At 42.5% G+C, this 25854-nt stretch overlaps 1 protein-coding gene across 1 annotated transcript; it reads left to right on the plus strand.

The window, feature by feature from the left end:
- The first annotated feature begins 1526 nt into the window (after positions 1–1526).
- On the plus strand, positions 1527–24461 carry atmin (ATM interactor). Its single transcript, XM_078210569.1, has 4 exons — positions 1527–1799; positions 8579–8707; positions 10341–10540; positions 16939–24461. Exons 1-4 carry the CDS (start codon positions 1533–1535, stop codon positions 18746–18748), a joined length of 2406 nt encoding a protein of 801 aa, XP_078066695.1. The 5' UTR covers positions 1527–1532; the 3' UTR covers positions 18749–24461.
- The last annotated feature ends 1393 nt before the right edge of the window (positions 24462–25854 follow it).

Genomic DNA, 25854 nt, shown 5'->3' on the forward strand with positions numbered 1-25854 from the left:
TCTTGAAACGCTGCAGTCCACGTGCTGTGGGTTGACCCACAATGCCGTTAGTGTAAAGTGTGTATTTATTTGTGTTACAAATTGGCTTACATTAACACAGCAATGAAGTTACTGTGAAAATCCCCGAGTCACCACACTCCGGCGCCTGTTTGGGTACACTGAGGGAGAATTTAGCATAGCCAATGCACCTAACCAGCACGTCTTTTGGACTGTGGGAGGAAACTGGAGCACCTGGAGGAAACCCATGCAGACACGGGGAGAACGTGCAAACTCCACACAGTCAGTGGCCCAAGCAGGAATCAAAACCAGGTCCCTGGCGCTGTGAGGCAGTAGTGCTAACCACTGTGGAATTCCAGCATTTTGACCCAGCAACTGCGAAGGAACGGCAATATAGTTCCAAGTCAGGATGGTGAGTGGAGGGAAACTTGCAGGTGGTGGTGTTCCCAAGTATCTGCTGACCTTGTCCTTCTAGATGGAACTGGTCGTAGTCTTGGAAGGTGCTGTCTAAGGATCTTTGGTGAAATGGCTTAGTAAGCCACTTAGTTTCAAGGGTGACTAGGGATGGGCAATAAATTCTGATGTGGAGATGCCGGCGTTGGACTGGGGTGAACACGGTAAGAAGTCTCACAACACCAGGTTAAAGTCCAACAGGTTTATGACACACGACAGCGCAGAGTCGCTGAGCAGAAACTGATAGCCAAGTTCCGCACACATGAGGACGGCCTAAACCGGGATGTTGGATTTATGTCACATTATCAGTAACCCCCACAGCTTGCCTCCTGGGCTTGTAGAAGCTCACTAGCTGTTCTGTCTGGAGACAATACACATTTCTTTAACCTGTGTTTAATGTTCCCTCCACCCACATTGTCTGTACCTTTAAGACCTGGCTGGCTGTAGGATTTGCATTCTAATCAGTATTCTGCAACTTGATTTTGTGTCTGTTTGCACTGTTTGAGAGCACATTTCCACTCCATCTGACGAAGGAGCAGTGCTCCGAAAGCTTATGGTATTTGCTACCAAATAAACCTGTTGGACTTTAACCTGGTGTTGTGAGACTTCTTACCAATAAATTCTGGCCAGCCAGTGACACCCATGTCCCATGAGTGAATATTAAAAAAAGGATTTGGAGTCAAGGCGATGAACTCGAAGCAAGGCTTGGTTGGAATAATAAACTTTGGGGAACAATTGGTTCTTCCAAATTAAATTCACAAATATACATATAAATATATATAAATATGGTTTTGAATAGATGATATTTAAGTTAACATCAGCAATGTTTTTAAATCTCTGAACTAAAGTGAGTTCAATCTCAGAATAATGGTTAAAGATGACATTATTACATAAGGTCAGAGACAAAGCGGACCTGATGGGGTGGATCAATGAGGGAGTTGTGATTGACGTGACAATCAGCCAATTGCTGAGGGTGATGGGATGAGGGGCGGGACGTGTGCTGGTGCTGCGCCAATAGGACCGGCCAGGGGCGGGGTCCGGGTTAGATTGACAGCGGCGCCGCCGCCTGCGTGAGCAGCAAGATGGCGGCGTGTGCAGTAGGAGGGCGAGAGAGGGAGAGGCCGCCTCCGGACAATGGCCAGAGGCCGCACACGCTGCCCCTTCCGACCGCCACTGACGCCGCCGCCGCTAGCGGCCAAGCCCCGAGCTGCCAGATCATTAGGCCGTCGGTGAGTGAGCTGAGCCGGGAGGTGAGGACCAATATCCTGTGCACGGTGAAGGGTTGCGGCAAAATCCTGCCCAACCGGCCGGCCCTCGGCATGCACCTGGTCAAATCGCACAGGGTGCAGGTAGGTGCTCAAAACCCCCTGTTACCCGCTCCCCCCTGCCCACTGTCTACCCCCTGCCCACTGTCTACCCCCCTGCCCTCTGTCTACCCCACTGCCTACCCCCCTGCCCACCCCCCTGCCCACTGTCTACCCCCCTGCCCACTGTCTACCCCACTGTCTACTGTCTATCCCCCTCCCCTGCAGCCCCCCCTTACACTGCCCTGCCCTCTGTCCTCTCTCAATAGTCCCCTTTTCCTTTCTTTACCTCACCCACTACCCTGCCCACACCTCCCACTACCCTTCCTCTTCCACCCCCAAGCTGGCTATTTCCAGATCCTGGGCTTTCCTTTTCTCAGAAAGCTACTGTCTCCCTGTTGTGTTTTGCATTTTGTTTATTATCACTGTTATGTGCGAGTTTCTTAATTTTGTATAGCATCTTTATTCTTAAAGTGCATTTCAAAAGAAGCTAGATAACCATCTGAGGGAGACAGGATTGGAAAGATGTGTATAAAGTGAGGTGAGAGTTAAGTGGAGAGGCTCATGCAGCATTTAAATGCCAGCATAGACCAGCTGAACTGAATTTCTTTCCTGTAAATTGTGTGATTTCAGTCAGCAAATGTCATTTGGTTCATTATTGTGCATCTTTTGTTGCCCCTGTGGGAAAGGGTGAGGGAGTGGATCTTGCTAAGCTGCTCCTGCAGAAAGCCAGCAAAAGCTAAGGAGCGGCACGGTGGCATAGCGGTTAGTACTGCTGCCTCATAGCGCTAGGGACCTGGGTTCGATTTTCAGCTTGGGTCATTGTCTGTGCGGAGTTTGCATGTTCTTCCTGTGTTTGCGTGGGTTTCCTCCCACAATCTGAAAGATGTGCTGGTTAGGTGCATTTATCCAAACAGGTGTCGGAGTGTGGCGACTAGGGGAATTTCACAGTAACTTCATTGCAGTGTTAATATAAGCATAAGCCTTACTTGTGACTAATAAATAGACTTTAACTAAATGGTCTTCAGTGCTGTAACAATTCTGTGACTTAGTTTTTAGGACAGAGACAATTATGATGGGTATAGACTTTAAGGAGGATTTTTCAAAAGATAAATTTGAGAAAAATCTATTTCTATTGAGTTGGTGACCTGGCAGGCATACATTTAGAATATCAAAAATAAAAGAAGTTCATTTTTTTTGTTATACACAATGTTGTTTGGAGCTGAAATACCCTTTCAAAGATAGTGGTAGAAATTGAATGAATAATAACCTATTTGAAAAGGGCATTCAAAATGATATTGGAAAAGGGAGAAGAGAGATGGGAAATTGAGCAATTAATTGATATGAAACATGCTGGTGCATATGGAATGATCAGAAAAAATAAAACTGCATGTTGTGCCACTACTATCAGCCAGACCAGGAAAGAGATAGAGAATCTGGTGAAATGTTGCGAAGACAATAATCTCTCCCTCAATGCCTATCTCCTTTGTTTTACTGACATCGACTTCAGGAAGCACAGTGGAGGACATGCCCCTGTCTACGTCAACGGGGATAAAGTGGAAATGGTCAGGAGTTTCAAGTTTCTAGGTGTCCAGATCACCAACAACCTGTCCTGGTCCTTCCACGCCAATGCTATAGTTAAGAAAGCCCACTAATGCCTCTACTTTTTCAGGAGGCTAAGGAAATTTGGCATGTCCGCGACGACTCTCACCAACCTTTACAGATGCACCATAGAAAGCATCCTTTCGGGATGTATCACAGCTTAATATGGCTCCTGCCCTGATCGAGACTTCAAGAAACTACAAAAGGGTTGTGAAAGTAGCCCAGTCCATCACTCAAATTAGCTTCCCATCCGTGACCCCATCAATACTTCCAGCCAGCATAATCAAGGATCCCACACACCCCGGACATACTCTCTTCCATCGGGAAAAAGATACAAAAGTCTGAGATCATGTACCAACTGACTCGAGAACAACTTCTTCCCTGCTGCCATCAGACTCTTGAATGGACCCACCCTATATTAAGTTGACCTTTCTTTAGAGCCTATCTGTAACTGCAACACTCTATTCTCCACCCTATCCTTCCCTTCTCCTCTATGTACTCTATGAATGGTATGCTTTGTATAGCGCGCAAGAAGCAATACTTTTCATTGTATACATGGATAAATCAAACCAAAATCCCAGGTTCAGTGCCCAGTCAGTGCTGAGGCAGTTGTAAGAGTATGACGTGGACTGGGGTGGGGGGGAAACAATCAGTCCAGAAACAATAAGTCATCAGTATTAAAAACCGAGATTTCTGGGGGAAAAAAAATCAGCCGATCTGGCAGCATCTGCACAGAGAAACAGAGTTAACATTTCTTGTTGATATGACTCTTCTACAGAACTGTATTCAGATATTCAGTGATCTCTACTGAAGGGTGTGAATGCGTGGTGAGCACTGGTTTAGCATTGGCTCTGATGATCTGCCGAAGGAATGAGCTGCTGGTGCCCACTGTTTGAAGCTGAAAAGTGACTGTTCGTGTGAACTACTGAAATGTTGCTCATAGCAATGGGATTGGACCTCACAAAATGAGGAGTTGAAAAACTGCTTAAAAAATGGAAGAATTCCTTACTATATTTGAGCAGAATATGTGGCTATTTAATACACGTATTATTTTTGTCTGCTGAGTCCCCTCCCCCGCAGTGCTGAAAGTGAGGCTTTGTGGATGCTTAGCACCATCTGGTATTTCACCCAAGTCAGTCATTATTTATCTGAGACACTGAGTATTAGCAGATTCTTCAAGCTTGTGCTACTCTGAACTGACTGCAATGATACTTCTGGTAGACCACTTTTGTTCGTGACGGGATTCGTGACCTTGCTGATTTTTCTCAACCCTAATAAAGGAACGGTGATACGAGTTATAGCTTCTGCATTGAAGTTGGAACCTCCCTTATCCTTGTGCCTCAGTTATTTTCTGATTAAATTGGAGTTGCTGTGGTGTAAGCTGAAGGAGTGTGCGCTGCATAATTCATAGAATCCCTCCAGTGCAGGAGGAGGCTATTCAGCCTATCGAATTTGCACCGACACTGACAGAGCATCTTACCCAGGCCCACCCCCTGCCCCATCCCTGTAACCGCATGTATTTACCCCACTAATCCCCCTAACCTACACATTGAGACACTAAGGGGCAACTTAGCACAGTCAATCCATCTAACCTGCACATGTTTCAACCGTGGGAGGAAATCGGAGCGCCCGGAGGAGCCCAACGCAGACATGGGGAGAATGTGCAAATTCCACATGGACAGTGACCTAAGCCGGGAATCGAACCCAGGTCCCTGGTGCTGTGAGGCAGCAGTGCTAATCACTGTGCCACCCTGCTGTGCCCTAGGCTCTTGCAAGCAGACTGATAGGGCTCTCACCTCATCCAAATAAAAACACCTCCAACAATGCAGCCTCAGTACTGCACTGGAGTGTCAACCTTCTGTGCTCAAGTCCTAGAGTGAGACTTGAACATAAAACCTTGTGGCTCAGTGAGAAGTATGCCACCAGCTGTGCCACGATTGAAAGATAAAACACTAATGAAATTATATATAGCTTCAAAAATAGTGGCAAGTTAAATGGAAAGGAAGTATTTATGTAATTATTTTGCATATAAGTTGATCAATCATTTCACATCGTGGCGACACCATCGTAGTGGGTCGGATCTCAAACAATGACAAGACAGAGTACAGGAATGAGAGAGAGAATCTGGTGAACTGGTGCGGCAACAATAATCTCTCCCTCAATGTCAACAAAACAAAGGAGATTGTCATCGAAGCGTAAAGGAGAACATGCCCCTGTCTACATCAATGGGGACGAAGTAGAAGAAAGGGTCGAGAGCTTCAAGATTTTAGGTGTCCAGATCAACAACCTGTCCTGGTCCCCCCCCCATGCCGACATTATAGTTAAGAAAGTCCACAACGCCTCTACTTTCTCAGATGACTAAGGAAAATTGGCATGTCACCTACGACTTTCACCAACTTTTACAGATGCATCATAGAAAGCATTCTTTCTGGTTGCATCACAGCTTGGTATGGCTCCTGCTGTACCCAAGACCACAAGGAACTACAAAAGGTCGTGAATGTAGCCCAATCCATCACGCAAACCAGCCTCCCATCCAATGACTCTGTCTACACTTCCCGCTGCTTCGGCAAAGCAGCCAGCATAATTAAGGACCCCACACACCCCGGACATTCTTTATTCCACATTCCTCCTTTGAAAAAAGATACAAAAGTCTGAGGTCATGTACTAGCCAACTCAAGAACAGCTTCTTCCCTGCTGCTGTCAGACATTTGAATGGAATTACCTTGCAGTAAGTTGATCTTTCTCTACACTCTAGCTATGACTGTAACACTACATTCTGCACTCTTTTGTTTCCTTCTCTATGAACTGTATGTTTTGTCTGTATAGCGCACAAGAATCAATACTTTTCACTATGTTAATACGTGAACAATAAATCAAATCAAAATATGATGGTGAGGTATGAAGACGGTGGACATTGACACTGGCAAGTGGGAGACAGTCGCTGACGGGCATGGTTATCTGGAAAGGCCTTAGGGATGTGCAAACACAAAAACCTAAAATGACTAAGAGGGCACAGAGAAAACAGAGGCCAGTCCTGCACCATCTCAGCCCACTGTCTTTCTCTGTGTCAAAGTCAGGCTCCTGAACCAAGCCAGGTGATAGTTAATTGATCACCATAGCAAAAGCTATTATCTTACGAGACTGAAGGCTGCCAATGAATGTGTGACTTTGGAATGCTCTTTGTCTTGGAAGGTGGTGGAAGTGGGGTCAATGAATGTTTTTAAGGCAATGATAGGTATGTTGGGCAAGGGAATCAGAGATTATTGGGGATAGATGGGAATGTGGACTTAATGCAAACCGATCAGCTATGATGTTGAATGGTGCAGCAGGCTCAAGGGGCCAAATGGCTTTCGTCTGCTCCTAGTTTGTATGTTGCCATTTTAACTGACTCAAGGGAAGATCATACTGACTGGATAGGAAGGTTAATGCCTTAGTTTTTATTTAAAAAGAGGAGTTTCTTTCCAATTTCCGACCCAATTTAGTGGATATTACTTCAAACTTTGTGATAGCTTCAAGGGAATGTTCAGCAATTCCAGGATTTCTAATGTGCAGCCAACAGTAATTCAACAGACTGGCATCTCTTACATTCTTAAAGAGAATTAAATATTCCAAGTCATTTCTGGAAATTTCCTCATGAGCTTATTTTAGCTTCGAGAGCTTGGTGTTAGATTGTTGAATGAGTTTCAAATAAATGAAATATATCTTCTCAAAAAGATGAAAAATCTTGAGTTAAACAATGATAAAAGGTGTGAAGTCTTTAATGGCTTTCCCTATGTGTATGAGTTATATATGCTTCAATTTAGCAGCCTGTTGGAATTTTTTAAAGTTGGCACCTTAAACATGTTCTTTATAGTATTAAAAATGGGTAAAATTGCTGCGATTTGGCTGTAGTTATAGTTCAAATTGAGCAATTATGCCATTTTGGTTTTTTAAAATCATATTTCCTTTTTCAAATTAAAAGTCCGATTTATTTCATGAAATAAAACATTGTGAATGAAAACATGGAATTAATCAAAAGTTTCATTGTTGACCAACCCACATTTGGGAATTTTTGAGTTAGGTGATTGTGGGCTTCACATAAAGATGTGAAGTGATGGGTTCCGAGAGCTGATTTTACTTTTTTGTGGGATGTGGGCATCGCAGGCAAGGCCAGCATTTGTTGTCCACCCCTAGTTGAGTGGCTTGCTGGACCATTTCAGAAGGCAGTTAAAAGTCAACCACGTTACTATGCTACTGTCACTTGTAGTCCAGACCAGGTAAGGATGACGGATTTCCTTCACCACCAATGATCATTTCATGGTCACCATTCCAGATTTTGTTAAATGAATTTTAATTTGACAAGTTGGGGGGATTTGAACCTCTGTTCCCAGAGCATTAGCCTGGGCCTCAGGATTGCTATTCCAGTGATATTACCATTATGCCATCATTGAAAGTTATGAAAGGGTATATACTTGAGCAGAGGGGAATCATTCTTCAGTTGAATAATTGTGCTGTACATGGGAATGGATGGTGATGTGCTTTCATTTTCCAACAATCTGCTCCTTCCTGACTAGGGAGGGCGGGTGGTGGTGTTGGGGTGGGCACGGGGTCATGGTGTGTTGTGATAATCTGATCTTAAAGTTTTCATTTGCTGGCCTATATCTTACTCTGTGGAAACTGATATTGAGATGAGCAGGGTACAGGTGTTTTGAGTGTCTTATGGATGCAGGATGTGTGTGGCTCCAAGGGATTGGTTTTCTTTAGGTTTGTGGTGCATATTTGCCTTCCTGTAGAAAATACATGATTTGGGGATTAGTTAACAATGTCCTGTGGGATGGAGTTGAATTTGTATGTTGGCTGCTGTAAGACTAGATGGATCCTGAGCCTAACATGAGAGAGGATCTATTTGTCTCCTGGGAAATTCCAATCACGCTTTAATAATAATTGTATGCAATAATGCGAAACAGTTCTATGTGTGAATCAAATACATGCTTTAAATAGATTGAAGTTAAAACGCAGTTTTCGTTCTGATCCAGGGACAGTGATATTTTACAAGCTTCATTGTGCAAATGGATTTGCTCCACCAATGGCTCTTTTTTCATATGCCCAATATCGTGAGAGATAGCTTCCTTTGCCAGGGCAGAGGAGGAACACAGTGACCTGTGACCCTGACTCAAAATGTATGGAGAGAGATTGCAGTCAGTAGTTGCGTTTTATTTATTGACATTTGTTTTTAATTGCAGGATTGCAGCATTAATCCAACTGTTAGGAAAGATCTGAAGTCTTCTGTTCAGAAACTTTATTGCTGCCCCATTGAAGGTTGCCCAAGAGGACCGAACAGACCATTTTCCCAGTTTGCTCTCGTTAAGCAGGTAAGCACCACTAACCTGCAATCCCACTTGTTCACATAGCATATTGTGCAATTAACCCATGATTCATGGTGTCTGGGTTGAATTTGTAGACAGGCAGTTGCTTTTAATGCAGTTAGGTCATTATAGATGGTGTTCTTTCCATGCCAATGTCTATTCCTCAAACAAATAAAATGTAATCCGGTCACTGTCACATGGCTGAATCTGGGAGCTGTATGCAAATAGTTTGCTCTTCTGTGTCCTTCCTACATTGCCATAGTGACTACACTTCAAAAGATTGTTTCACTGGCCAGAGATTATTTGTGGCCTTAATTGCAGTTTCAATGGGTTTCCCCTTGTGAATGGGTTCGTGAACCAGGTTAGCTTCCACATGGGAGGTATGTGTGAGGCCTCTGAGCATCTGGTGTTTTCTTCTCACCTTTAACCTTTATGGTGAATAAAATTTCATGAGGTGCTTTCGGCCACGTAATCACTTCCACATTGTAACAGTTTGTAATTGATAAAAGTTCTTGCTAATTTTCTTACTTTACATGTTAACTATATTCTTAAACTTTGTTTGATTAAAAACTATCTTTGTGGGTCATTTGAATCATACCTGAAGTGGAACATATCATGCTTATCCGAGCCAAATTCAAAATACAAAACTTATGATCCAGGCGGGCTCCATAAAACACTCTGGAGTTTCTGACCTGAACTATAACATAAGGAATAAGGTGGGGTTGTACATTGTTTTGGGAAATTTGCTTTTGGGCTTATGGAACTTGGGACTGGTGAATAATATTAGTCTGGAGATCAAAAAATATTAATTTTCAACTTCAGACCAACGCATTAAAGACTTTCAGTTAATGTTTAACCATCTTTTGAATGCTCATTGACTGCTGTTATTATTATGGACTGGGGGTGGAGGGACATGAGAAACTTGCGATGTGAAAATAAATTCCCAAAAGCTAGATCAACTATCTGAAGCCTTGGAACTACGCTCAACTTGCCTGAGTGGATCTGATGTTTGCCAGTATATTCATATGCAATTTGCATACACATACCACTTCTAACATAGTAAAGCATACCAAGGCACTTCAGAAGAATGGTATTAAATAAAATTTGGGGCCAAGCCACAAGGATGTATTAAAACAGATACTTAAAAATTTGTTTAAAGAGTTTTTGAGGAATATTTTAAGAGGAGAGCGAGTAGTGTAGCAGTTTGAGATGGCATTTCAGAGTTCATGGTCTAGACAACTGAGAGCAGTCACCAATGATGCCATGATTAAAATGGGGAATTGAAGAGTTGAGAGACCCTGGAGGATTGGAGGAGGTTACGTAAGATTGGGAGTACGGTGGCCATGGAGGGACTAAGAACCACAGATGAGAATTTTAAAATGGAGTTGCAGGGCCAGATCAGAAGCCAGTGTAGATCAGCGTGCACAGGTGTGATGACTGAATGAAACTTGGTGCAGGTTAAGATATGGCAGCAGAGGTTTGGATGAACTCCAGTTGATAGAGGAAATGCCAGGGGAACATTAGAACAGTCAAGTCTGGATATAGCAAAGGTCCTGATGAGAGTTTTCTGCAGTAAAGGCTATCCATTCATTTTAGCTGTTGGCTTTAAGCTGCTCTTTATCCTTTTCTTTTTCTCAAGCACTTTATGAAAATTCATGCTGAAAAGAAATACAAGTGTGACAAATGTAATAACTCGTACGGCACAGAATGGGACTTAAAACGACACACTGAGGATTGTGGAAGAATCTTTCAGTGCACTTGTGGGTGCCCTTATGCCAGCAGACCAGCACTGCTGTCTCACATTTACAGAACTGGACATGAAATCCCTGCTGAGCATCGGTGAGTAAATGATCTGCTAAACACCCTCCAGACAAGCTGAAGTGTTTCTTTACAAAGTTTTTAGTGTGACAAGTCATCTGTTCTGCTTTATTGTGCATCAAGACACATTACTCCAGCCCTATTTTTAAAAAATATACATATACATAAATAAAAATATTTCAGTTGTCTATAAACAAAATACTGAGCCTTGTCTGGCATTTATATTGTTGTCTTTGAGGCCCATTTAATGCATTCACTTTCTGAGCAACCCAGTTGCTAGACACCACCTGACTATGCTAAAACAGAAAATGCTGGAAAATCTCAGCAGGTCTGACAGCAGCTGTAGAGAGAGAACAGAGCCAATGTTTCGAGCCGGGCTGACCCTCCACAGACGCTGTCAGACCTGCTGAGATTTTCCAGCATTTTCAGTTTTTTGTTTCAAATTCCAGCATCTGCAGTATTTTGCCTTTATTTGCCAGTGGACTACATGTAGGTGAGCTGTGCCTCCAGCCTACCTGTACATGCCAAGAACTTGCTTTCACAATACTCCCTACCGCATAGATATTTGGGAGAACCTTCATGGAAATCATTCAAAATTAGTTTCTTGTTTGTTTAATTCTTTGTTGAAAACAGATAAGTGTATTGAGCTTTCCTGATACAGAATGCATCCAATAACATTTCACAGGGGCGGCACAATGGTTAGCACTGCTACCTCGCAGCGCCAAGGACCCTGGTTCGATTCCCAGCTTGGGTCTCCACTGTCTGTGCGGAGTCTGCACATTCTCCCCATGTCTGCGTGGGTTTCCTCCAGGTTCTCCGGTTTCCTCCCACAGAACACAGTGCTGGTTAAGTATGTTCGCCATGTTAAATTCTTCCTCAGTGTACCCGAACGGGCACTGGAGTATGGCGACTAGGGGATTTTCACAGTAACTGCATTGCAGTGTTAATGTGAATCTACTTGTGACACTAATAAATAAACTTTAAAAACACTTCAACCTGAGTTTTTAACAATGACATTTTTAAGTTTAAATTCGCGTGGGGATCATAAAATAACTTTAATGCGATTCTGATATCAACTTCAGCATGACGCAACCATACTGTTGGTATTGTTCCTACCCACACTACTCCCCCCAAAAGGTTGAGAAGATTGCAGCCTATTTGGCAAAGAGAACAGGCTCCATGTCTGTTTACTGATCCAGCTGGCTAACGGGGGAGAGAGAGAGAGAGAGAGAAAGTGGCAAATGGATAAAGACCTCTTAGATCTTTGCGCAGAAATCTGAGCCCATTGTCTTCTCTCTTTCTTTCTCTCTCGCTCCCCCAACAAAAAAAAGAGGCTGGGTTGTCCAAAGAAAGAATGGTTGAATCCACCGATGCAACATTTTGCAGTTCTCTCTGTGCATAAAGCTCGACATCCATCACAAAAAAAAACAAATCCTTCTGAACACAAAGATGAGAGGCTATGTACAAATCAGGTGATAACACATACATAGCAAGATCCCATATGTATAATAAGACAACTTATTAATAAGCAAGACCACTCAATTTAAAAATTCAAACCCATTTCTCTTGCTGTTTCAGACCTCACTGCGTCCATCCCCCCGCACACGCACACAGTCCCTTTGACCTGCACTCACTGCTACTCTTCCCCACTGAAAAGTGGATTAATGTGTAAATGAAATGCTGCTACCAATTAGGATCGAACCTTTCTATTTCATCAGGCCTGGCAAGGTTTAATTCAAACCAGCTTTGTTGCTTAATGTAAGAGGTGAGTGAAGAACTTGTGGAGCAGATTGAGTCCATGATCTTGAATTAATGTTTCGAAATTAAACGATCAATTTCCGTATTAAAATGCAATTTTGGTACCCATGTTAGGCACCTGTGGATTAAGGAATTAATTCCCTTTATTAAGTTGCAAAAGCTCTTTTCCATAAAATGTGTGATGTGGTGGTTCATGAAAATAGAACAGTCTTGAGAACACAGTTGGCTTCAGGGAAACTAATTTCAAGAATACTGTCGTGCAAACATTGCCACATCTGGAAACCTGTTTACCCACCTTGGGCAGCTGCTTACTCATTAGCAGAGTGAGAAAATTTCAGAACGAATCAAAACTTCAAGACCATTTTCCATTGGAACTGCTTACTGGCAGCTGTTATCAGGAGACCGCGGCACAGATTCTCCCTTGATAACATAGAATTCTACAGTGTAGAAGGAGGCCATTTGGCCCATCAAGTCTGCACCAACCATAATCCTACCCAGGCCTTATCCCCATAACCCCATGCATTTGCCCTAGCTAGTCTCCCTGACACAAAGGAGCAATTTAACATGGCCAATCCACCTAACCTGCACACCTTTGGACTGTGGGAGGAAACCGGAGGAAACACGCGCAGACATAGGGAGAACGTGCAAACTCCACACAGTCACCCAAGCCGGGAATCGAACCCGGGTCCCTGTTGCTGTGAAGCAGCAGTGCTTAACCATTGTGCCACCATGCTGCCCCAATAGTAATAATCAATGAAGTAAACCTAATCTAAGCAAAGTTGTTAGAGATTCAAAATTAATGGAAAATACTAATAACTATACTGAATATTTTAAATAGAAGTTGGAGAACGTGACCCAGATTACCCTGAACCTCAGTATTGTCTGCTTCCAGTGAAGATGTTAGTAATGGAAGTTTGCCTTCCTGGTACATATCAGCTTGAATGTTGTCACAGAAGAAATCTAAAAAGATTGCATATGAGTGGGCAGCTACCTCCTATATCTATTACGTGACATCCCAATCTTCAACTCTTTCTGTCGGCTATGCTGTAAATTTCTTGATTTCCAACAATGTGCGTGCTCTGGTCAGCAACCAAGAAATCTGAATGTCCAGTTGCTTCTGCAATGTACATGTACATATTTTTTCATTATTGACATGGCAATCCTCACTGTTGTGATTGAGATTTTTTTTTGGGAGATGACTTTTATTTATGTATTGTATAGCCAAATAGTGAGACTTGAAAGAACAACTTTGCTGCTACTATTGTCATTTGAAACTGACTGAGCAGCAAGGGACTATTACATGGTGAAGAAATCCATCAATATCGGAATTGTTATTATTCCTTCAGATGCAGGGAGGATGTGAGGTACATCCTGTGACCTGGAACCCGCTGCCCATGAGGGTGGTGTAGGTGGAGACAATGATGTCAAAAGGAAATTGGTTGGGCATTTGAGGGAAATAAACCCATATACAAATGGGATAGAGCAAGGGAATAGAACTGATTGGATGGGCCGAATGGTATCCTCCTCTGCCATACTGGCTCCGTGACTTGCTGAATAAGTCAATAGCTGCTAAAGCTGCATCTGGCCTGCTTGATCTCCATTGTCTTGGAGTATACTTCACCCAGTCTTGAAACTTTGACAAATTGTAGCTGATGATGTCTGTATATCATTTCTGTTATATAATGTAACCCTTCTGTCCTGCACATTCTGTAAGATGCACATTGGGGCATGGGGCATAGACTCGTGCTTGTGGTTTACCCAGAGCTGCTGTAAACCTAGTTTCAGCCACATACTTGTAGCCAGACATTGAATGAAAGCCAGCCACTTCCTCACTGGGAGGCAGTAACATTAGGGGCAGCGGAGTCACCTTTTGCATTTAACTCGAGATTGAAGGCCTGGGAGCAAGTGCCCTTTCAATGGCACCATGGAAAGAAATAACAAGACAAAATGCTTGACACTAATGCTACAATTTCATTGTGGCACTCACTGTTTCCAATTGTTCACTGGTTTTATTTGCTTCTAATTTGTTTGAGAAATGGTAGGGCTGGTGCCATGGTATGGCTGATGTCAAACCAGCAATCTTAGTTATTTTCTACAAACTCCCGAGTTTTAAAATACAAGGCTGAGTTTTGGCATTAAGCCAGTCTCCAGTTTAACCCCAGTATTTTGTTTCGAGTCTGAATATGGATCTTAGTCACATTACGGTCTTTTCCTGACAGCACAATCCAGTCCATTTTAGATCGCTGGTTCTCATCCGCTTGTTCGAGGTGACGTTGTATTTTTTTGAATTTTGGATGTTAGATTACACGGTGGCACAGCGGTTAGCACTGCTACCTCACAGCGCCAGGGACCCGGGTTCGATTCTTGGGCTTGGGTCACTGTCTGTACATTCTCCCCATGTCTGTGTGGGTTTCCTCCGGGTGCTCCGGTTTTTCCCCTCAGTCCAAAAGGTGTGCTGGTTAGGTGCATTGGCCATGCAAACTTTCTCTCGGCGTACCCGAACAGGTGCCAGAGTGTGGTGACTAGGGGATTTTCACAGCAACTTCATTGCAGTATTAATGTAAGCCTACTTGTGACACTAGTAAATAAACTTTAGGATTACATTGCAGTGTAAGTTTAATCAAAATGGGAATTGTGCAGAAAAATTGTATATGAAGGAATCAGCAATTTTACAAACTGGTCTCGTGCTCACTTACACACTGAATAGTGATGGATTTTTGCCGTTTTCCTACTACTGTATTAATCTTGTAGCTTGATTTTTTTCATTTTGTTTTTTTCACAATAATACTTGAAACCTCGTTTTCTCCCAATCTGCTGTCCTTTGAGAAGAGATTGAGTAGTCTAGGCCTATATTCCCTAGAGTTCAGAAGAATGAGGAGCTTGACAAGATGGATGCTAAAAATGTTTCTCTGGCTGGAAAATCTAGTAAGAAGTCTCACATCACCGGGTTAAAGTCCAACAGGTTTATTTGGTAGCAAATACCATAAGCTTATGGTATTTGCTACCAAATAAACCTGTTGGACTTTAACCTGGTGTTGTGAGACTTCTTTCTGTGTTCACCCCAGTCCAACGCCGGCATCTCCACATCATGACTACCATGGAAAATCTAGAACATGGTTACAGTCTCTGAATAAGGGGCCGGCCATTTAAGACTAAGGTGAAGAGAACGTTACAGATTCAAGGGGCTAAATGATCCACTCTGCCTCTATTTCTTATGTTCTTCTATGTCTTCCTCTCCCAAAGACTTGTGTTAAATGCAGCTTTAGGTTTTGCTTGTTAGTTAACATTCTTAAAATCCTAATGATTTTTGATTTTACTCTCTGCTATGTGCTGGTTAGGTTTCCTAAACTCAACCAAGCAACAACAGAATTGTAGGAAACCTAACTCAAATGACCACATGTCACGGTGGCACAGTGGTTAGCACTGCTGCCTCTCAGCGCCAGGAACCCGGGTTCAATTCCAGCCTCGGATCGCTGTCTGTGTGGAGTTTGCACGTTCTCCCCATGCCTGCGTGGGTTTCCTCCGGGTGCTTCGGTTTTCTCCCACTGTCCAAAAATGGACTGGTTAGGTGGATTGGCCCATGCTAAATTTTCTCTCCATGTACCCGAACAGGCGCCGGAGTGTCGCAACGAGGGGATTTTCAGTAACTTCACTGCAGTGTTAATGTAAGCCTAGTTGTGACTAATAAATAAACTTTATTTATCTGTGCTTATACCAATGCATGTGCTGCTCCCCATCAGAATTATATATTTTAACCCCATTTCATTGCTATTTGCCTGTAGTATTCTGCTTTCCATTTGTATCTTTTTTGTTTCAATTGTCACGTATTAACTTCCTGATTCTAATAACTGCATTCAAAATTTTAGCATTTAATGCAAATTTGCATCTGTTTTTTATGAAAGGATATGAGATCCATGAAAGAAATTACAAAGAATTTTTCACTTTCAGAATTACAGGATTGGTCCCCTAATGCATGAATACTAAAAATCAGCAATTCCTTTGTGATCTCGTATGTACTGCAGTTATCGAGGTACAGAGGAGGCAATTGTGTGGTGGTATTGTCACTGGAATAGATCCAGAGACCCAGATGATGCTCTGGGGACCTAGGTTCAAATCCCACCCTGGCAGAAGTTTAAATTTGAATGCAATGAAAAAAATCTGAAATTAAAAGTCTAATGAAGCCAATTGTCTTGAACCCATCTGGTTCACTGATGTCCTTTAGGGAAGGAAATCTGCCATCCTTGCCTGGCCTACGTGTGACTCCAGATCCACAGCAATGTGGTTGACTTTTAAATGAAAAGGCGAGCCACTTAGTTTGAGGGCCATTTGGGCTGGTCCAGCCAACTATGCCATATCCCATGAAGAAATATAGAAAATGCAGAGGTTATATCTGGGCAAAGTTTAAAATTCCTGTGATACAACCATGTTCTATTATGCAGTACTCCAATACCTGTCAACCAAGACATGTCATGATGACCTTTTGAATGCCCTCATAGAGGGAAATGATGTCTATTTTCTGGCAGATAGTGATAAAAACAGATTTCCATGTACAGAATTTGCTAGCTTTTTTAAAAATAAAAAAGGTTTTACAAGAGAGATGAACTACTTCATATTTCTCTGACTGGGGTTCTAATGATCTAATTTGTCTATCTGCTATTTAGGGATCCGCCACGGAAGAAGAGGAAAAGTGAGTGGTTAAATCAGAATCACTTGAGCCAGGTAGCAAAAGAGAAGCAGGAAGTCCAGATGGTCCAAGATCCAACAGAGATGAACAAGAGAACCTGCACCAAAAACCCCTGCGGAGATAACGGCATTAATCAGACTCCAGCTCCTGCAAAACACATTCAGAAATTGTTATTACCAAAGCCCAGGGTTGCACTTGTTAAACTTCCTGTTATGCACTTCACACATCTACCAGTTCTTTTATCTTCAGGCACTTCCATGGATAATTCTGTAAAGTCTATTGTTGTTGCAGTTGACAATCCAGGATCTATTCTGAGCACAATGCATATTTTGCCCACATCAGTGGGAACTCTGGCATCAACTATGGAGATGAAAGGGTTGAACTTTAAAGGCGCTCTGCCTCTCTCCAAAGTGGCTAATGTCATGATGGTTGAGCCAGTCAGCACTGCAGTGCAAGTCAACATGGATTCGGGTTTTGCCAACAATCAAGGATTGTCATCACTTGGGGACCTGGGCCAAAAGAATAAATTTAACTCCATGAATGTTCAGACTGACATATCATACCTTGCACAGAACACGGCACCAGAATCTCTAACTATGTGCTGCTCTACAGAGAACACTGTGTCAGCTTGTGCGCAGACTGATCTTAGTTTCAGTGCTCAAGTGTTGCTACCTGTAAGTGTTCAGACGCAAACATTCGAACCTGACGCCAAAGTCACTACGTCCATAAGTGCACAGACAGATTCCTTTAGCCAGTCTTGTTTTCCATTGTGTGGTGTTTCTCGGAAAACGCAAACTAGTTTGGTAAATTCTGCCCACGATAAAAGTTCTACAGTTCAGGCACTAATTAATACAAATAATCATGAAGACATTTTTGACCATTCTTTAGTTTCCTCCTACGGTGTTTGTAGACAGACTCAAACTACTTTTTCCCTGGATGCCATGGACATGGACCAAAGACATGACGATCTTTTGCAGAACTCTAAGTCAGCTGTTGATTTTCACATTCAGTCCACTTTACTTCAACAGAACCTGATGACTGACAATCAAACACAGACAATTAACCTGTTTAATGACTTGGAAAATATCCTGTCTGAAAGCATAGCTGGTCATTCATTAGAGAACCGTGGTCTTTTATCTGATGCCATCAATGCCTCTGGTGAGAGTATGACAAGCAGTCAGACACAAAGTGCGGGTATTGACTTTGATATTGAAGAGTTTTTATCTGCAAGCAACATACAAACACAGACAGAAGAAAATGAATTTGGTGCTTTGCAGACAGAATCTGCCTTAGAATCACTGGATATTGAGACTCAGACAGATTTCTTGTTTTCCGACCACCCCGTTCAGGCATACAATGGCAGGGGACAGTCCAATTATTTAGGCCTAGAAATGTTTGACACACACACTCAAACGGACTTCAACTTCTTAATGGACAGCAGTCCACATCTACCTCTAGACAGTATTTTGAAACAGTCCAGCTTCTCCCTCAGTGCAGAGCCTTCTGGTACCAAAACCCAGACTGATATGTGTTGCAGAAATAATTTCAGTAATGCCCCGGAGAGCCATGTCCGACTGAACTGCGCTGAAACACAGACAACCAGCAGCTCCTTTGAAAACCTGGGCAGTCTATTCTTCACGAGCAATGAAACACAGACTGTAATGGATGACTTTCTCCTGGCTGATATGGCATGGAACACAATGGAATCTCATTTCAGCTCGGTTGAGACACAAACATGTGACGAGATCTTTTCCTTATTTCGAAATGCTGGTAAAAGCAGCGACTGATGTGTACAGACTGAAAAGAGCAATTGATTTCAGTATTAATATATAATGGAAAGTGACAATTTAATGTAAAGCGATGCTGTTTACCTCTGGCAGTCAATGTAGTGGGGGTGGAAATAAATTTTAGTGGAATGAAAATGGCAAAGCAATCGGATGCAAAGTCATCTAGTTACTGGGGTTATAGAATTGAGAGCACAGAAACAGGCCATTTGGCCCAACTGCTCTATGCTGCTGTTGATGCTCCAGAGAAGCTTTCACCTTTCTCCTCCATCTTGCCCTCTCCTCTAGGGCCATCCCATTGGCTGGCTCCCTTTTGGCCATCTGCATACTTTTGTCTTGGATGAAAAAGCAACTGAGCTTGATTTGTTTAGGCTTCTTATGTTGTACTGAGACTGACCGCCCTCTGTCCCACCTCCCCCATCCAGTTTGCTTTCCACATGACACCTTCCTCAGATACGCTGCTAGTGTTGCTTATTCTATAGAATGATTGCAGAGCCACATTTTAAAAGTAAGGTGGTAAAAACCTTGATTGTCCACCAATTCACATTAATACTACATGATTTTATTTTCTTTCCTCTCTGCATCCCTCTTCCCTTGGAAGCTGCTGGTTTCTTTATGGGTTAGAGGTGGATAGACACCAGAGATCTTCTGGTACTTTGTCCAAAGGTAGTCATTCACATATAGCCCTCGCTAGATTGGGTAGACAGGCTCTTCTGTAAAAAGCAGCATCATGCTAGGGTGATTAACTCTGATCAGACATATTCCTGGATATTTCATTACAACTTCCAGATTCCAAACACCCCGTCCAGTCTAACAGAACTTTTTAACCAACATCAGTATTGTTACAGTCAATGAAAGCATTCAAGTTTTTAATGTTCCTGTGAGTACAGGTAACTCCAGGATAAATCTGGAGGAGTGGTAACCCTAATCGCAGCCTAACCTAAATCTAGATATATGTTGGGCACATGCGCTGACGATTGCTGCCTACTTAACCTAGTGATGCTGAGGTTAATCGTAGTACTCCAGTAATTGTCCGAAAGCTGAGAACAGAAACTGCAGATTGAAATTGGGACCATACTAGTGTGTGTGGGATTCAGCTACTTGGCTTAATGTTGACAGATCACGGAGCTAAATATTTTTAATATGACACTGAGAGCTATCATTGAAGAGAAGTGAATGTCCATTGGTGTTCCAGCAGATCTATTGCTTGATGCAGTTCCTGCTGAAGGTTGTTTGTGGCATGAATTGGATTATACTTACTTAACCTGATCAAATTTAGTGCAAAGCTTTCCTGATCTAAGGCATGAACGGGTAAACTTCCTGAAGAGACCATTCTTGGCTCTTGTACTCTCATTGATTGCTGAATTTGCACATGCAACAGTTGTGGCCCCTTCGTTGGTTAAAAGTTTGAAGTATTCCTGTAAAATACATTTTGTCAAACTAATCTGAATTTTTTTTTCTTGGCTGAGGACTGGATGTTACAGTGTTGCTTCACTATTTTGTGTGACCATGCGCACTATCTAGTCCACTCGATCAATACAGTGGCTCACATGAAGCAATCAAGAATGTTGTTGAATTGTTGTGTGGGTGCCCCCGTGGGTTTCAAGAGCAATGAATTCTCTGCTCCGAGGGCCCAACCTTTTAATGGTGCCATTGGCTCAACTAAAGCGGGCTGTAATTAGTCAAGAAATACTTCTCTTCTGCCACCTACAATCCCAGTGCAGAGCACGAGTATCTGGGACAAAATGGTGCTGATATTTTTGATCACCCATGTTTCATTCTTCTTGAATTATTTCTTCCGGGTGCTTCTGCATTATTGCGGGCTCCGCCTTGAAATTGGCCTTGTATACCTATTGGCTGTGATTTTTTTTTTTCTCTTGACCAGGTTACAACATACCCAGCAGGACCTTCATTCTATCCGCGTTACTCTCACCCAAGTACCAAGCTAGCTGTTTGGGGAAGTGTAGATCATGTTTGTTGGAAACTTGGGGTCTCAAATCCAGGCTTGCAGCCAATATCAAGAGTATTTCCATGAATCTGATGGGGTCCCACCCAAGTCTTGTGCAATTAGTATGTGCAGCTGTGTCCTTGCTACGTCACCGAGTTACTTTTGGAAGATAAGCCTAAACGAGTCCTCCAGGAGAAAAGGAGAATTTTTTTGTTTGCACGGTAGCACAGTGGTTAGCACTGCCGCTTCACAGCTCCAGGGACCTGGGTTCGATTCCCGGCTTGGGCCACTGTCTGTGTGGAGTTTGCACATTCTCCTCGTGTCTGCGTGGGTTTCCTCCGGGTGCTCCCGTTTCCTCCCACAGTCCAAAGATGTGCGGGTTAGGTTGATTGGCCAGGTTAAAAATTGCCCCTTAGAGTCCTGAGATGCGTAGGTTAGAGGGATTAGCGGGTAAATATGTGGGGGTAGGGCCTGGGTGGGATTGTGGTCGGTGCAGACTCGATGGGCCGAATGGCCTCCTTCCGCACTGTAGGATTTCTATGATACATCTGGTGGCAGAACCTTTTTGCCTGAATCTCAGGAACATTGTTTAATTGTAATCTTCCTATTCCTCAGCTTCTACATTGTAGATTCCAAACTCTCGGTGGTTGCTCTTATTTAGAATCTCCTGTTTGTTTTTTTAGGCCTGTTGGTAAGTTGATGGAGTTCGAGTATAACCAAAAGCCTGTGTCTGGGAGCCAGCCTCCGTACCCATATTGAGAGATAAACTACTGAATTGCAAGGAACTGCTCTGAGTAGGTTTCCTGATTCTAAGAAATGAGTAAATCGCCAAATTGTTTCATGTACATTTAGGACTAAATGTATATCACAAGCTGGGAAAACAAGATGAGTTGGTCCCACCAAGTGAGGAAAGTTGCAAAGAATTTTGCAAAGTACCAGGCCTCATAACGTCGAAGGCCCATTTGTAAGTGTAAATGGCTGCCTGCATAGACCTGGTTCTGTTTGTCCCATTTGAAATTTAAGAGGTTTCAAGCTTCAATTTTTGTAAACAGTGTTCAAAATTAACTTGCAAACCACAAACATGATTCCTGTCTTCAAAGGTGTTCGGAAACTATAAGACAACTTGCCAGAGGGGGAGAGTAAGTCCTCCTTTAAAGCCAAATTTAGTCATTTGAGCTTTAACTTCCACCTGTCTGGTGCAGCCTTTGGGTATGAGACGTAAAAAGCCCTTTCAAGGTGCCAATGCTAATGACTTTACTAGACTTGGGCACTTGTCTTCCCAGTTGGAAGAATTGGTAAACACCACCCAAGGCAGTGTTTCAGATTACACTCTGTTTAAAAGTGCATGGCTCAAATTAGAGCGCTAGCCTAACTTCTGAAGCTTCTTTAACTCTTTAATTCATGAGATGTGATGATATAGCAACTCTCTATTGCACAAAGTCCTGACTTGTACTACTCTGATTGTTTCCTGCATTTTGCTAGCTCCCGTGAGCTCTATCTGGTGGTTGTGTATTCCATTCATTGCACAAATGTGGCACCTACTTGTTCAGACCAAAAACTGGACTGCACACTTACTGACATTGCCTGTATTAATGCTACACTGCTGCTTTTCAGTGCTAAGTATAGGTCTGTGTGTTAGGGGTTATATTGCTGTTTATATATTTTTTAAAGTCCAAAAAATCAGCTGTTCCATACATCACTGACAAGTACACCTGCACATGTCTCTCATAGTTTCGGAGTATGTATTTGTGTTTCAAGATTCACTCTGCATTTGATGTGCTGCAATATTTTCAGTAAAATGTCTGTCTCTATGCTGAATTGGTGTGTAATTTGTTTTCACCAGTAGTTTGATTTCAAAGTAAATGGCAAGCTCCGACATCTGTGAGACTTCTGGAATTAACTCTCTTCAGATATTCTTTAACATAGTTCTACTGTTGTTACTAAGCCTACTTAACATTGGTACCAATTTGCTTCAGGTAAAATACTATTCTAGTTGATACCCTTCTAATGCTCCACTACAAAGGTTTCATGACTTTTTTTTGCATTGTACTTCGTGGTTGCGTGATAAAGTTTAAAATGCTGTCCCCGGACAAACTGCTTAGTGTTTCCCCCCCAATTCAATTGATCATTGTCACCAATGATTTACTGAAATCCTAGAGTGGCAAATAGTGCAGCTGTGTTAGCATTTTGTACCCACTTCATTGAAAACATTAGCACTGAATTAAATCCCTTTATTTTCAAGCTATGAGTAGAGCTTGGCACAGTCAAAAGAAACCTTTTGCTCATTGATTGGCCTTTGTTAACAGCTGCAGCAAACACCATAGCATTAACAGGCATTTTGGCGCACAGTGTCTATTTGGATTAATTACTGAACTGTAGACTTTCAGGACTTCTGTATAACTGAGGAGTATCCTGTATATTTTTACCTAAGCATTATAGAATAACTAGACCTGCTCTTTCCTCACCCGATGCACCTTGTGCACTCATTTCTAAAATGGGTGGCTTCCAAGTGAGGCTTAAAGAATGAAGGAAATTAGTTCATTTGCCTGGTACAGCTTGTGCTCCTTATTCTTAATGCTGACGTACTTCATGTTTTGCACCATTCTCTTAACAGAACTAAACTGTATACCAGACAAGTCAATGGCAGTATTTTTTTGTGGGACACAATTTCGGCATACAGTTCACTTTTTCTCTTTTACTGTGTGTACATACACTAGTTAAGTGTTCTTCCATAGCCGCCTATGGGATGTAAAAGGATTGTTGGCTTAAGGAGGGCAGTTGTTTGGCTGATTGCCAAAGTCCGCAATCTTTTTGGGATGGAATAAGTGGCATTGTGGCTTTCATTTTTGGTTGGTAGGTGAGCTATGTTACTGAGAATTTTCTTTCAACAAATTTGAATTTTGGTGTCCTTCAATGTCTTTTGTGTTGTGTCACATGGTACTTTTGCCCACCTTGTCAAACAGACCAGCTGGCCCAGGTTTGGTTTTCAGTCTGAAATTGGCACCACTAGTTTTGGTATTCTTGGTTTGGGAGGGTAGAGAAATCGGCCACTGTCCGTGCTGCTGATTGCTGCTCGGTGAAGGCAGGATCTGGCTCAGATTGTTCAAACACTAAATATCTAAGCGCTCTTATGGATGGATGGACAGCCACCTGGTCAAGTCTGCTGACGTTTGTGGAATGGGAGTTGGTGCCCTTTGGAGGGGCAGGGACAGAATTGGCACAAAAACTGTTTTTGATTACTGACATTTTATTAAAATTCCTGTTTTGAGTTGTATTGTTTTTTTTATACTGCTTCATAAATTTGACACACCCAAACACACAACTGTGCAGTTCATGAATTTCAGCTGCATATGCACAAAACAAAAAAAGGGTTTGTGTGACTAAGATGCGTTTGACAAACGCTGCTCCTTCTGATCTTGACAAAGTGTACTTGCGCGCACTTCTGTGGTGACATTTCTCCTTTTGGCAGGACATGATAAATTGAGAATCCTGTTTTACTTTGTAAATGTCTCGAATATCATACCAATGCATGTAAACTATTGTGCCAAGTGTTTTTTTTTTGTGTTTAAATATTTTTTGTCATGTGAGTGAGCATCTCTTTAAGTCGATGCTATAACATGAGATTTATTTTGTTGTACTCCAGTAAGCTGGAATCTTGTACGTTAAGTTATTTTCCCAGTGTGTAATATCAGTGGATGTTTTGTGTAAAGCATTAGGATGCTGGTCAAAATTATGCAAAGTTACACAATAAAGATCAGCTCCTTCTCCAACATGAGCAGCACATCTGAATTACTTTTGTTGTTGGAGGCCTAAGTTACTGTATTGGGTGGTTTGCCATGTAGTTTTGAGTAGCACTAATTGAATTTGGTTACAAAGACAACCTCGGTGATCCCTAAAACGCAACAAAAAAAATCAAATTTTGTGCATGTGTTACCCATGGTCGCTGGAATTAGAACATAAGAACATAAGAAATAGGAGCAGGAGTAGGCCATCTAGCCCCTCGAGCCTGCCCCGCCATTCAATAAGATCATTTGAATCCTCTCACTATGAAGACCAACATACCATTTGCCGCCTTCAGTGAATTGAGACACCTGAATAAATTTTCCGGCAATGCCTTAAGCAATTAGAAAAATAGTTTAATTCCTTTATCTGGAATAGCTTTGGAAATGTAGTTGTGTGGCTGGGCACATGTTTTTAGAAACATAACTACATTTTCAACTGCAGAACTGACCTGGTCAATATATATCCCTCAACACCATAAAGAAACAGATTATCTGGTCATTATCATTGTTAACTGTGGGAGCTTGTTGCACGCAAATTACCTTCCACATTACCTACGTTACAAGTGACTACACTTCAAAAAGAAAATATATAGAAACTAGAAAGAGTAGACCACTTGGCCTTTAGAGCTTGCTCTCCCATTTCATTTTGATCATGGCTGATTTATTGAATTCAATATCCTGATTTCTCCTCTTCCCTGCCCCCCCCCCCCCCCCACCTCATATCTCTTTAGCCCCAAGAACTATATCCAATTTCTTCTTGAAATCATACAACAAAGAAAATTACAGCACAGGAACAGGCCCTCCAAGCCTGCACTGACCATACTACCCAACTTAACTAAAACCCCGTACCCTTCCGGGGACCATATCCCTCTATTCCCATCCTGTTCATGTACTTGTCAAGATGCCCCTTAAAAGTCACTATCGTATCTGTTTCCACTACCTCCCCCAGCAACGAGTTCCAGGCACCCACCACCCTCTGTGTAAAAAATCTGCCTTGTTTTGGCCTCAACGACCTTTGGTGGTAGTGAATTCCACACATTCACCACCCTCTGAGTGAAGAAATTTCTCACCTCAGTTCTAAATCCTCAAACTAAGACTCCTAGTTCTGGACTCCTGCACCATCGGGATCATTCTTTCTGAATCTACTCTGTCTAACCCTGTTAGAATTTTTAAAGTTTCTATGAGGTCCCCTCTCTTCTAAATTCCAGTGAACATAACCCTAGTTGATTTAGTCTCTCCTCATATGACAGACCTGTCATCCCAGGAATCAGCTTGGTAAACATTCACTGTATTCTCTCTATAGAAAGGACATCCTTCCTGAGGTAAGGATACCAAAACTGCACATACTACTCCAGGTGTGGCCTCACCAACACCCAATA

The sequence above is a fragment of the Mustelus asterias genome, chromosome 4 (genome assembly GCF_964213995.1).
Source record: "Mustelus asterias chromosome 4, sMusAst1.hap1.1, whole genome shotgun sequence".
In the NCBI taxonomy this organism is placed as follows: Eukaryota; Metazoa; Chordata; class Chondrichthyes; order Carcharhiniformes; family Triakidae; genus Mustelus; species Mustelus asterias.

Bases quoted from the DNA above. Each gene is read 5' to 3' on its own strand.
- atmin (XM_078210569.1), top strand. From the start codon at position 1,533: ATGGCGGCGTGTGCAGTAGGAGGGCGAGAGAGGGAGAGGCCGCCTCCG. The intron at 1,800-8,578 runs GTAGGTGCTCAA...TTTTAATTGCAG, and splicing joins TCAAATCGCACAGGGTGCAG to GATTGCAGCATTAATCCAAC. The intron at 8,708-10,340 runs GTAAGCACCACT...CTTTTTCTCAAG, and splicing joins AGTTTGCTCTCGTTAAGCAG to CACTTTATGAAAATTCATGC.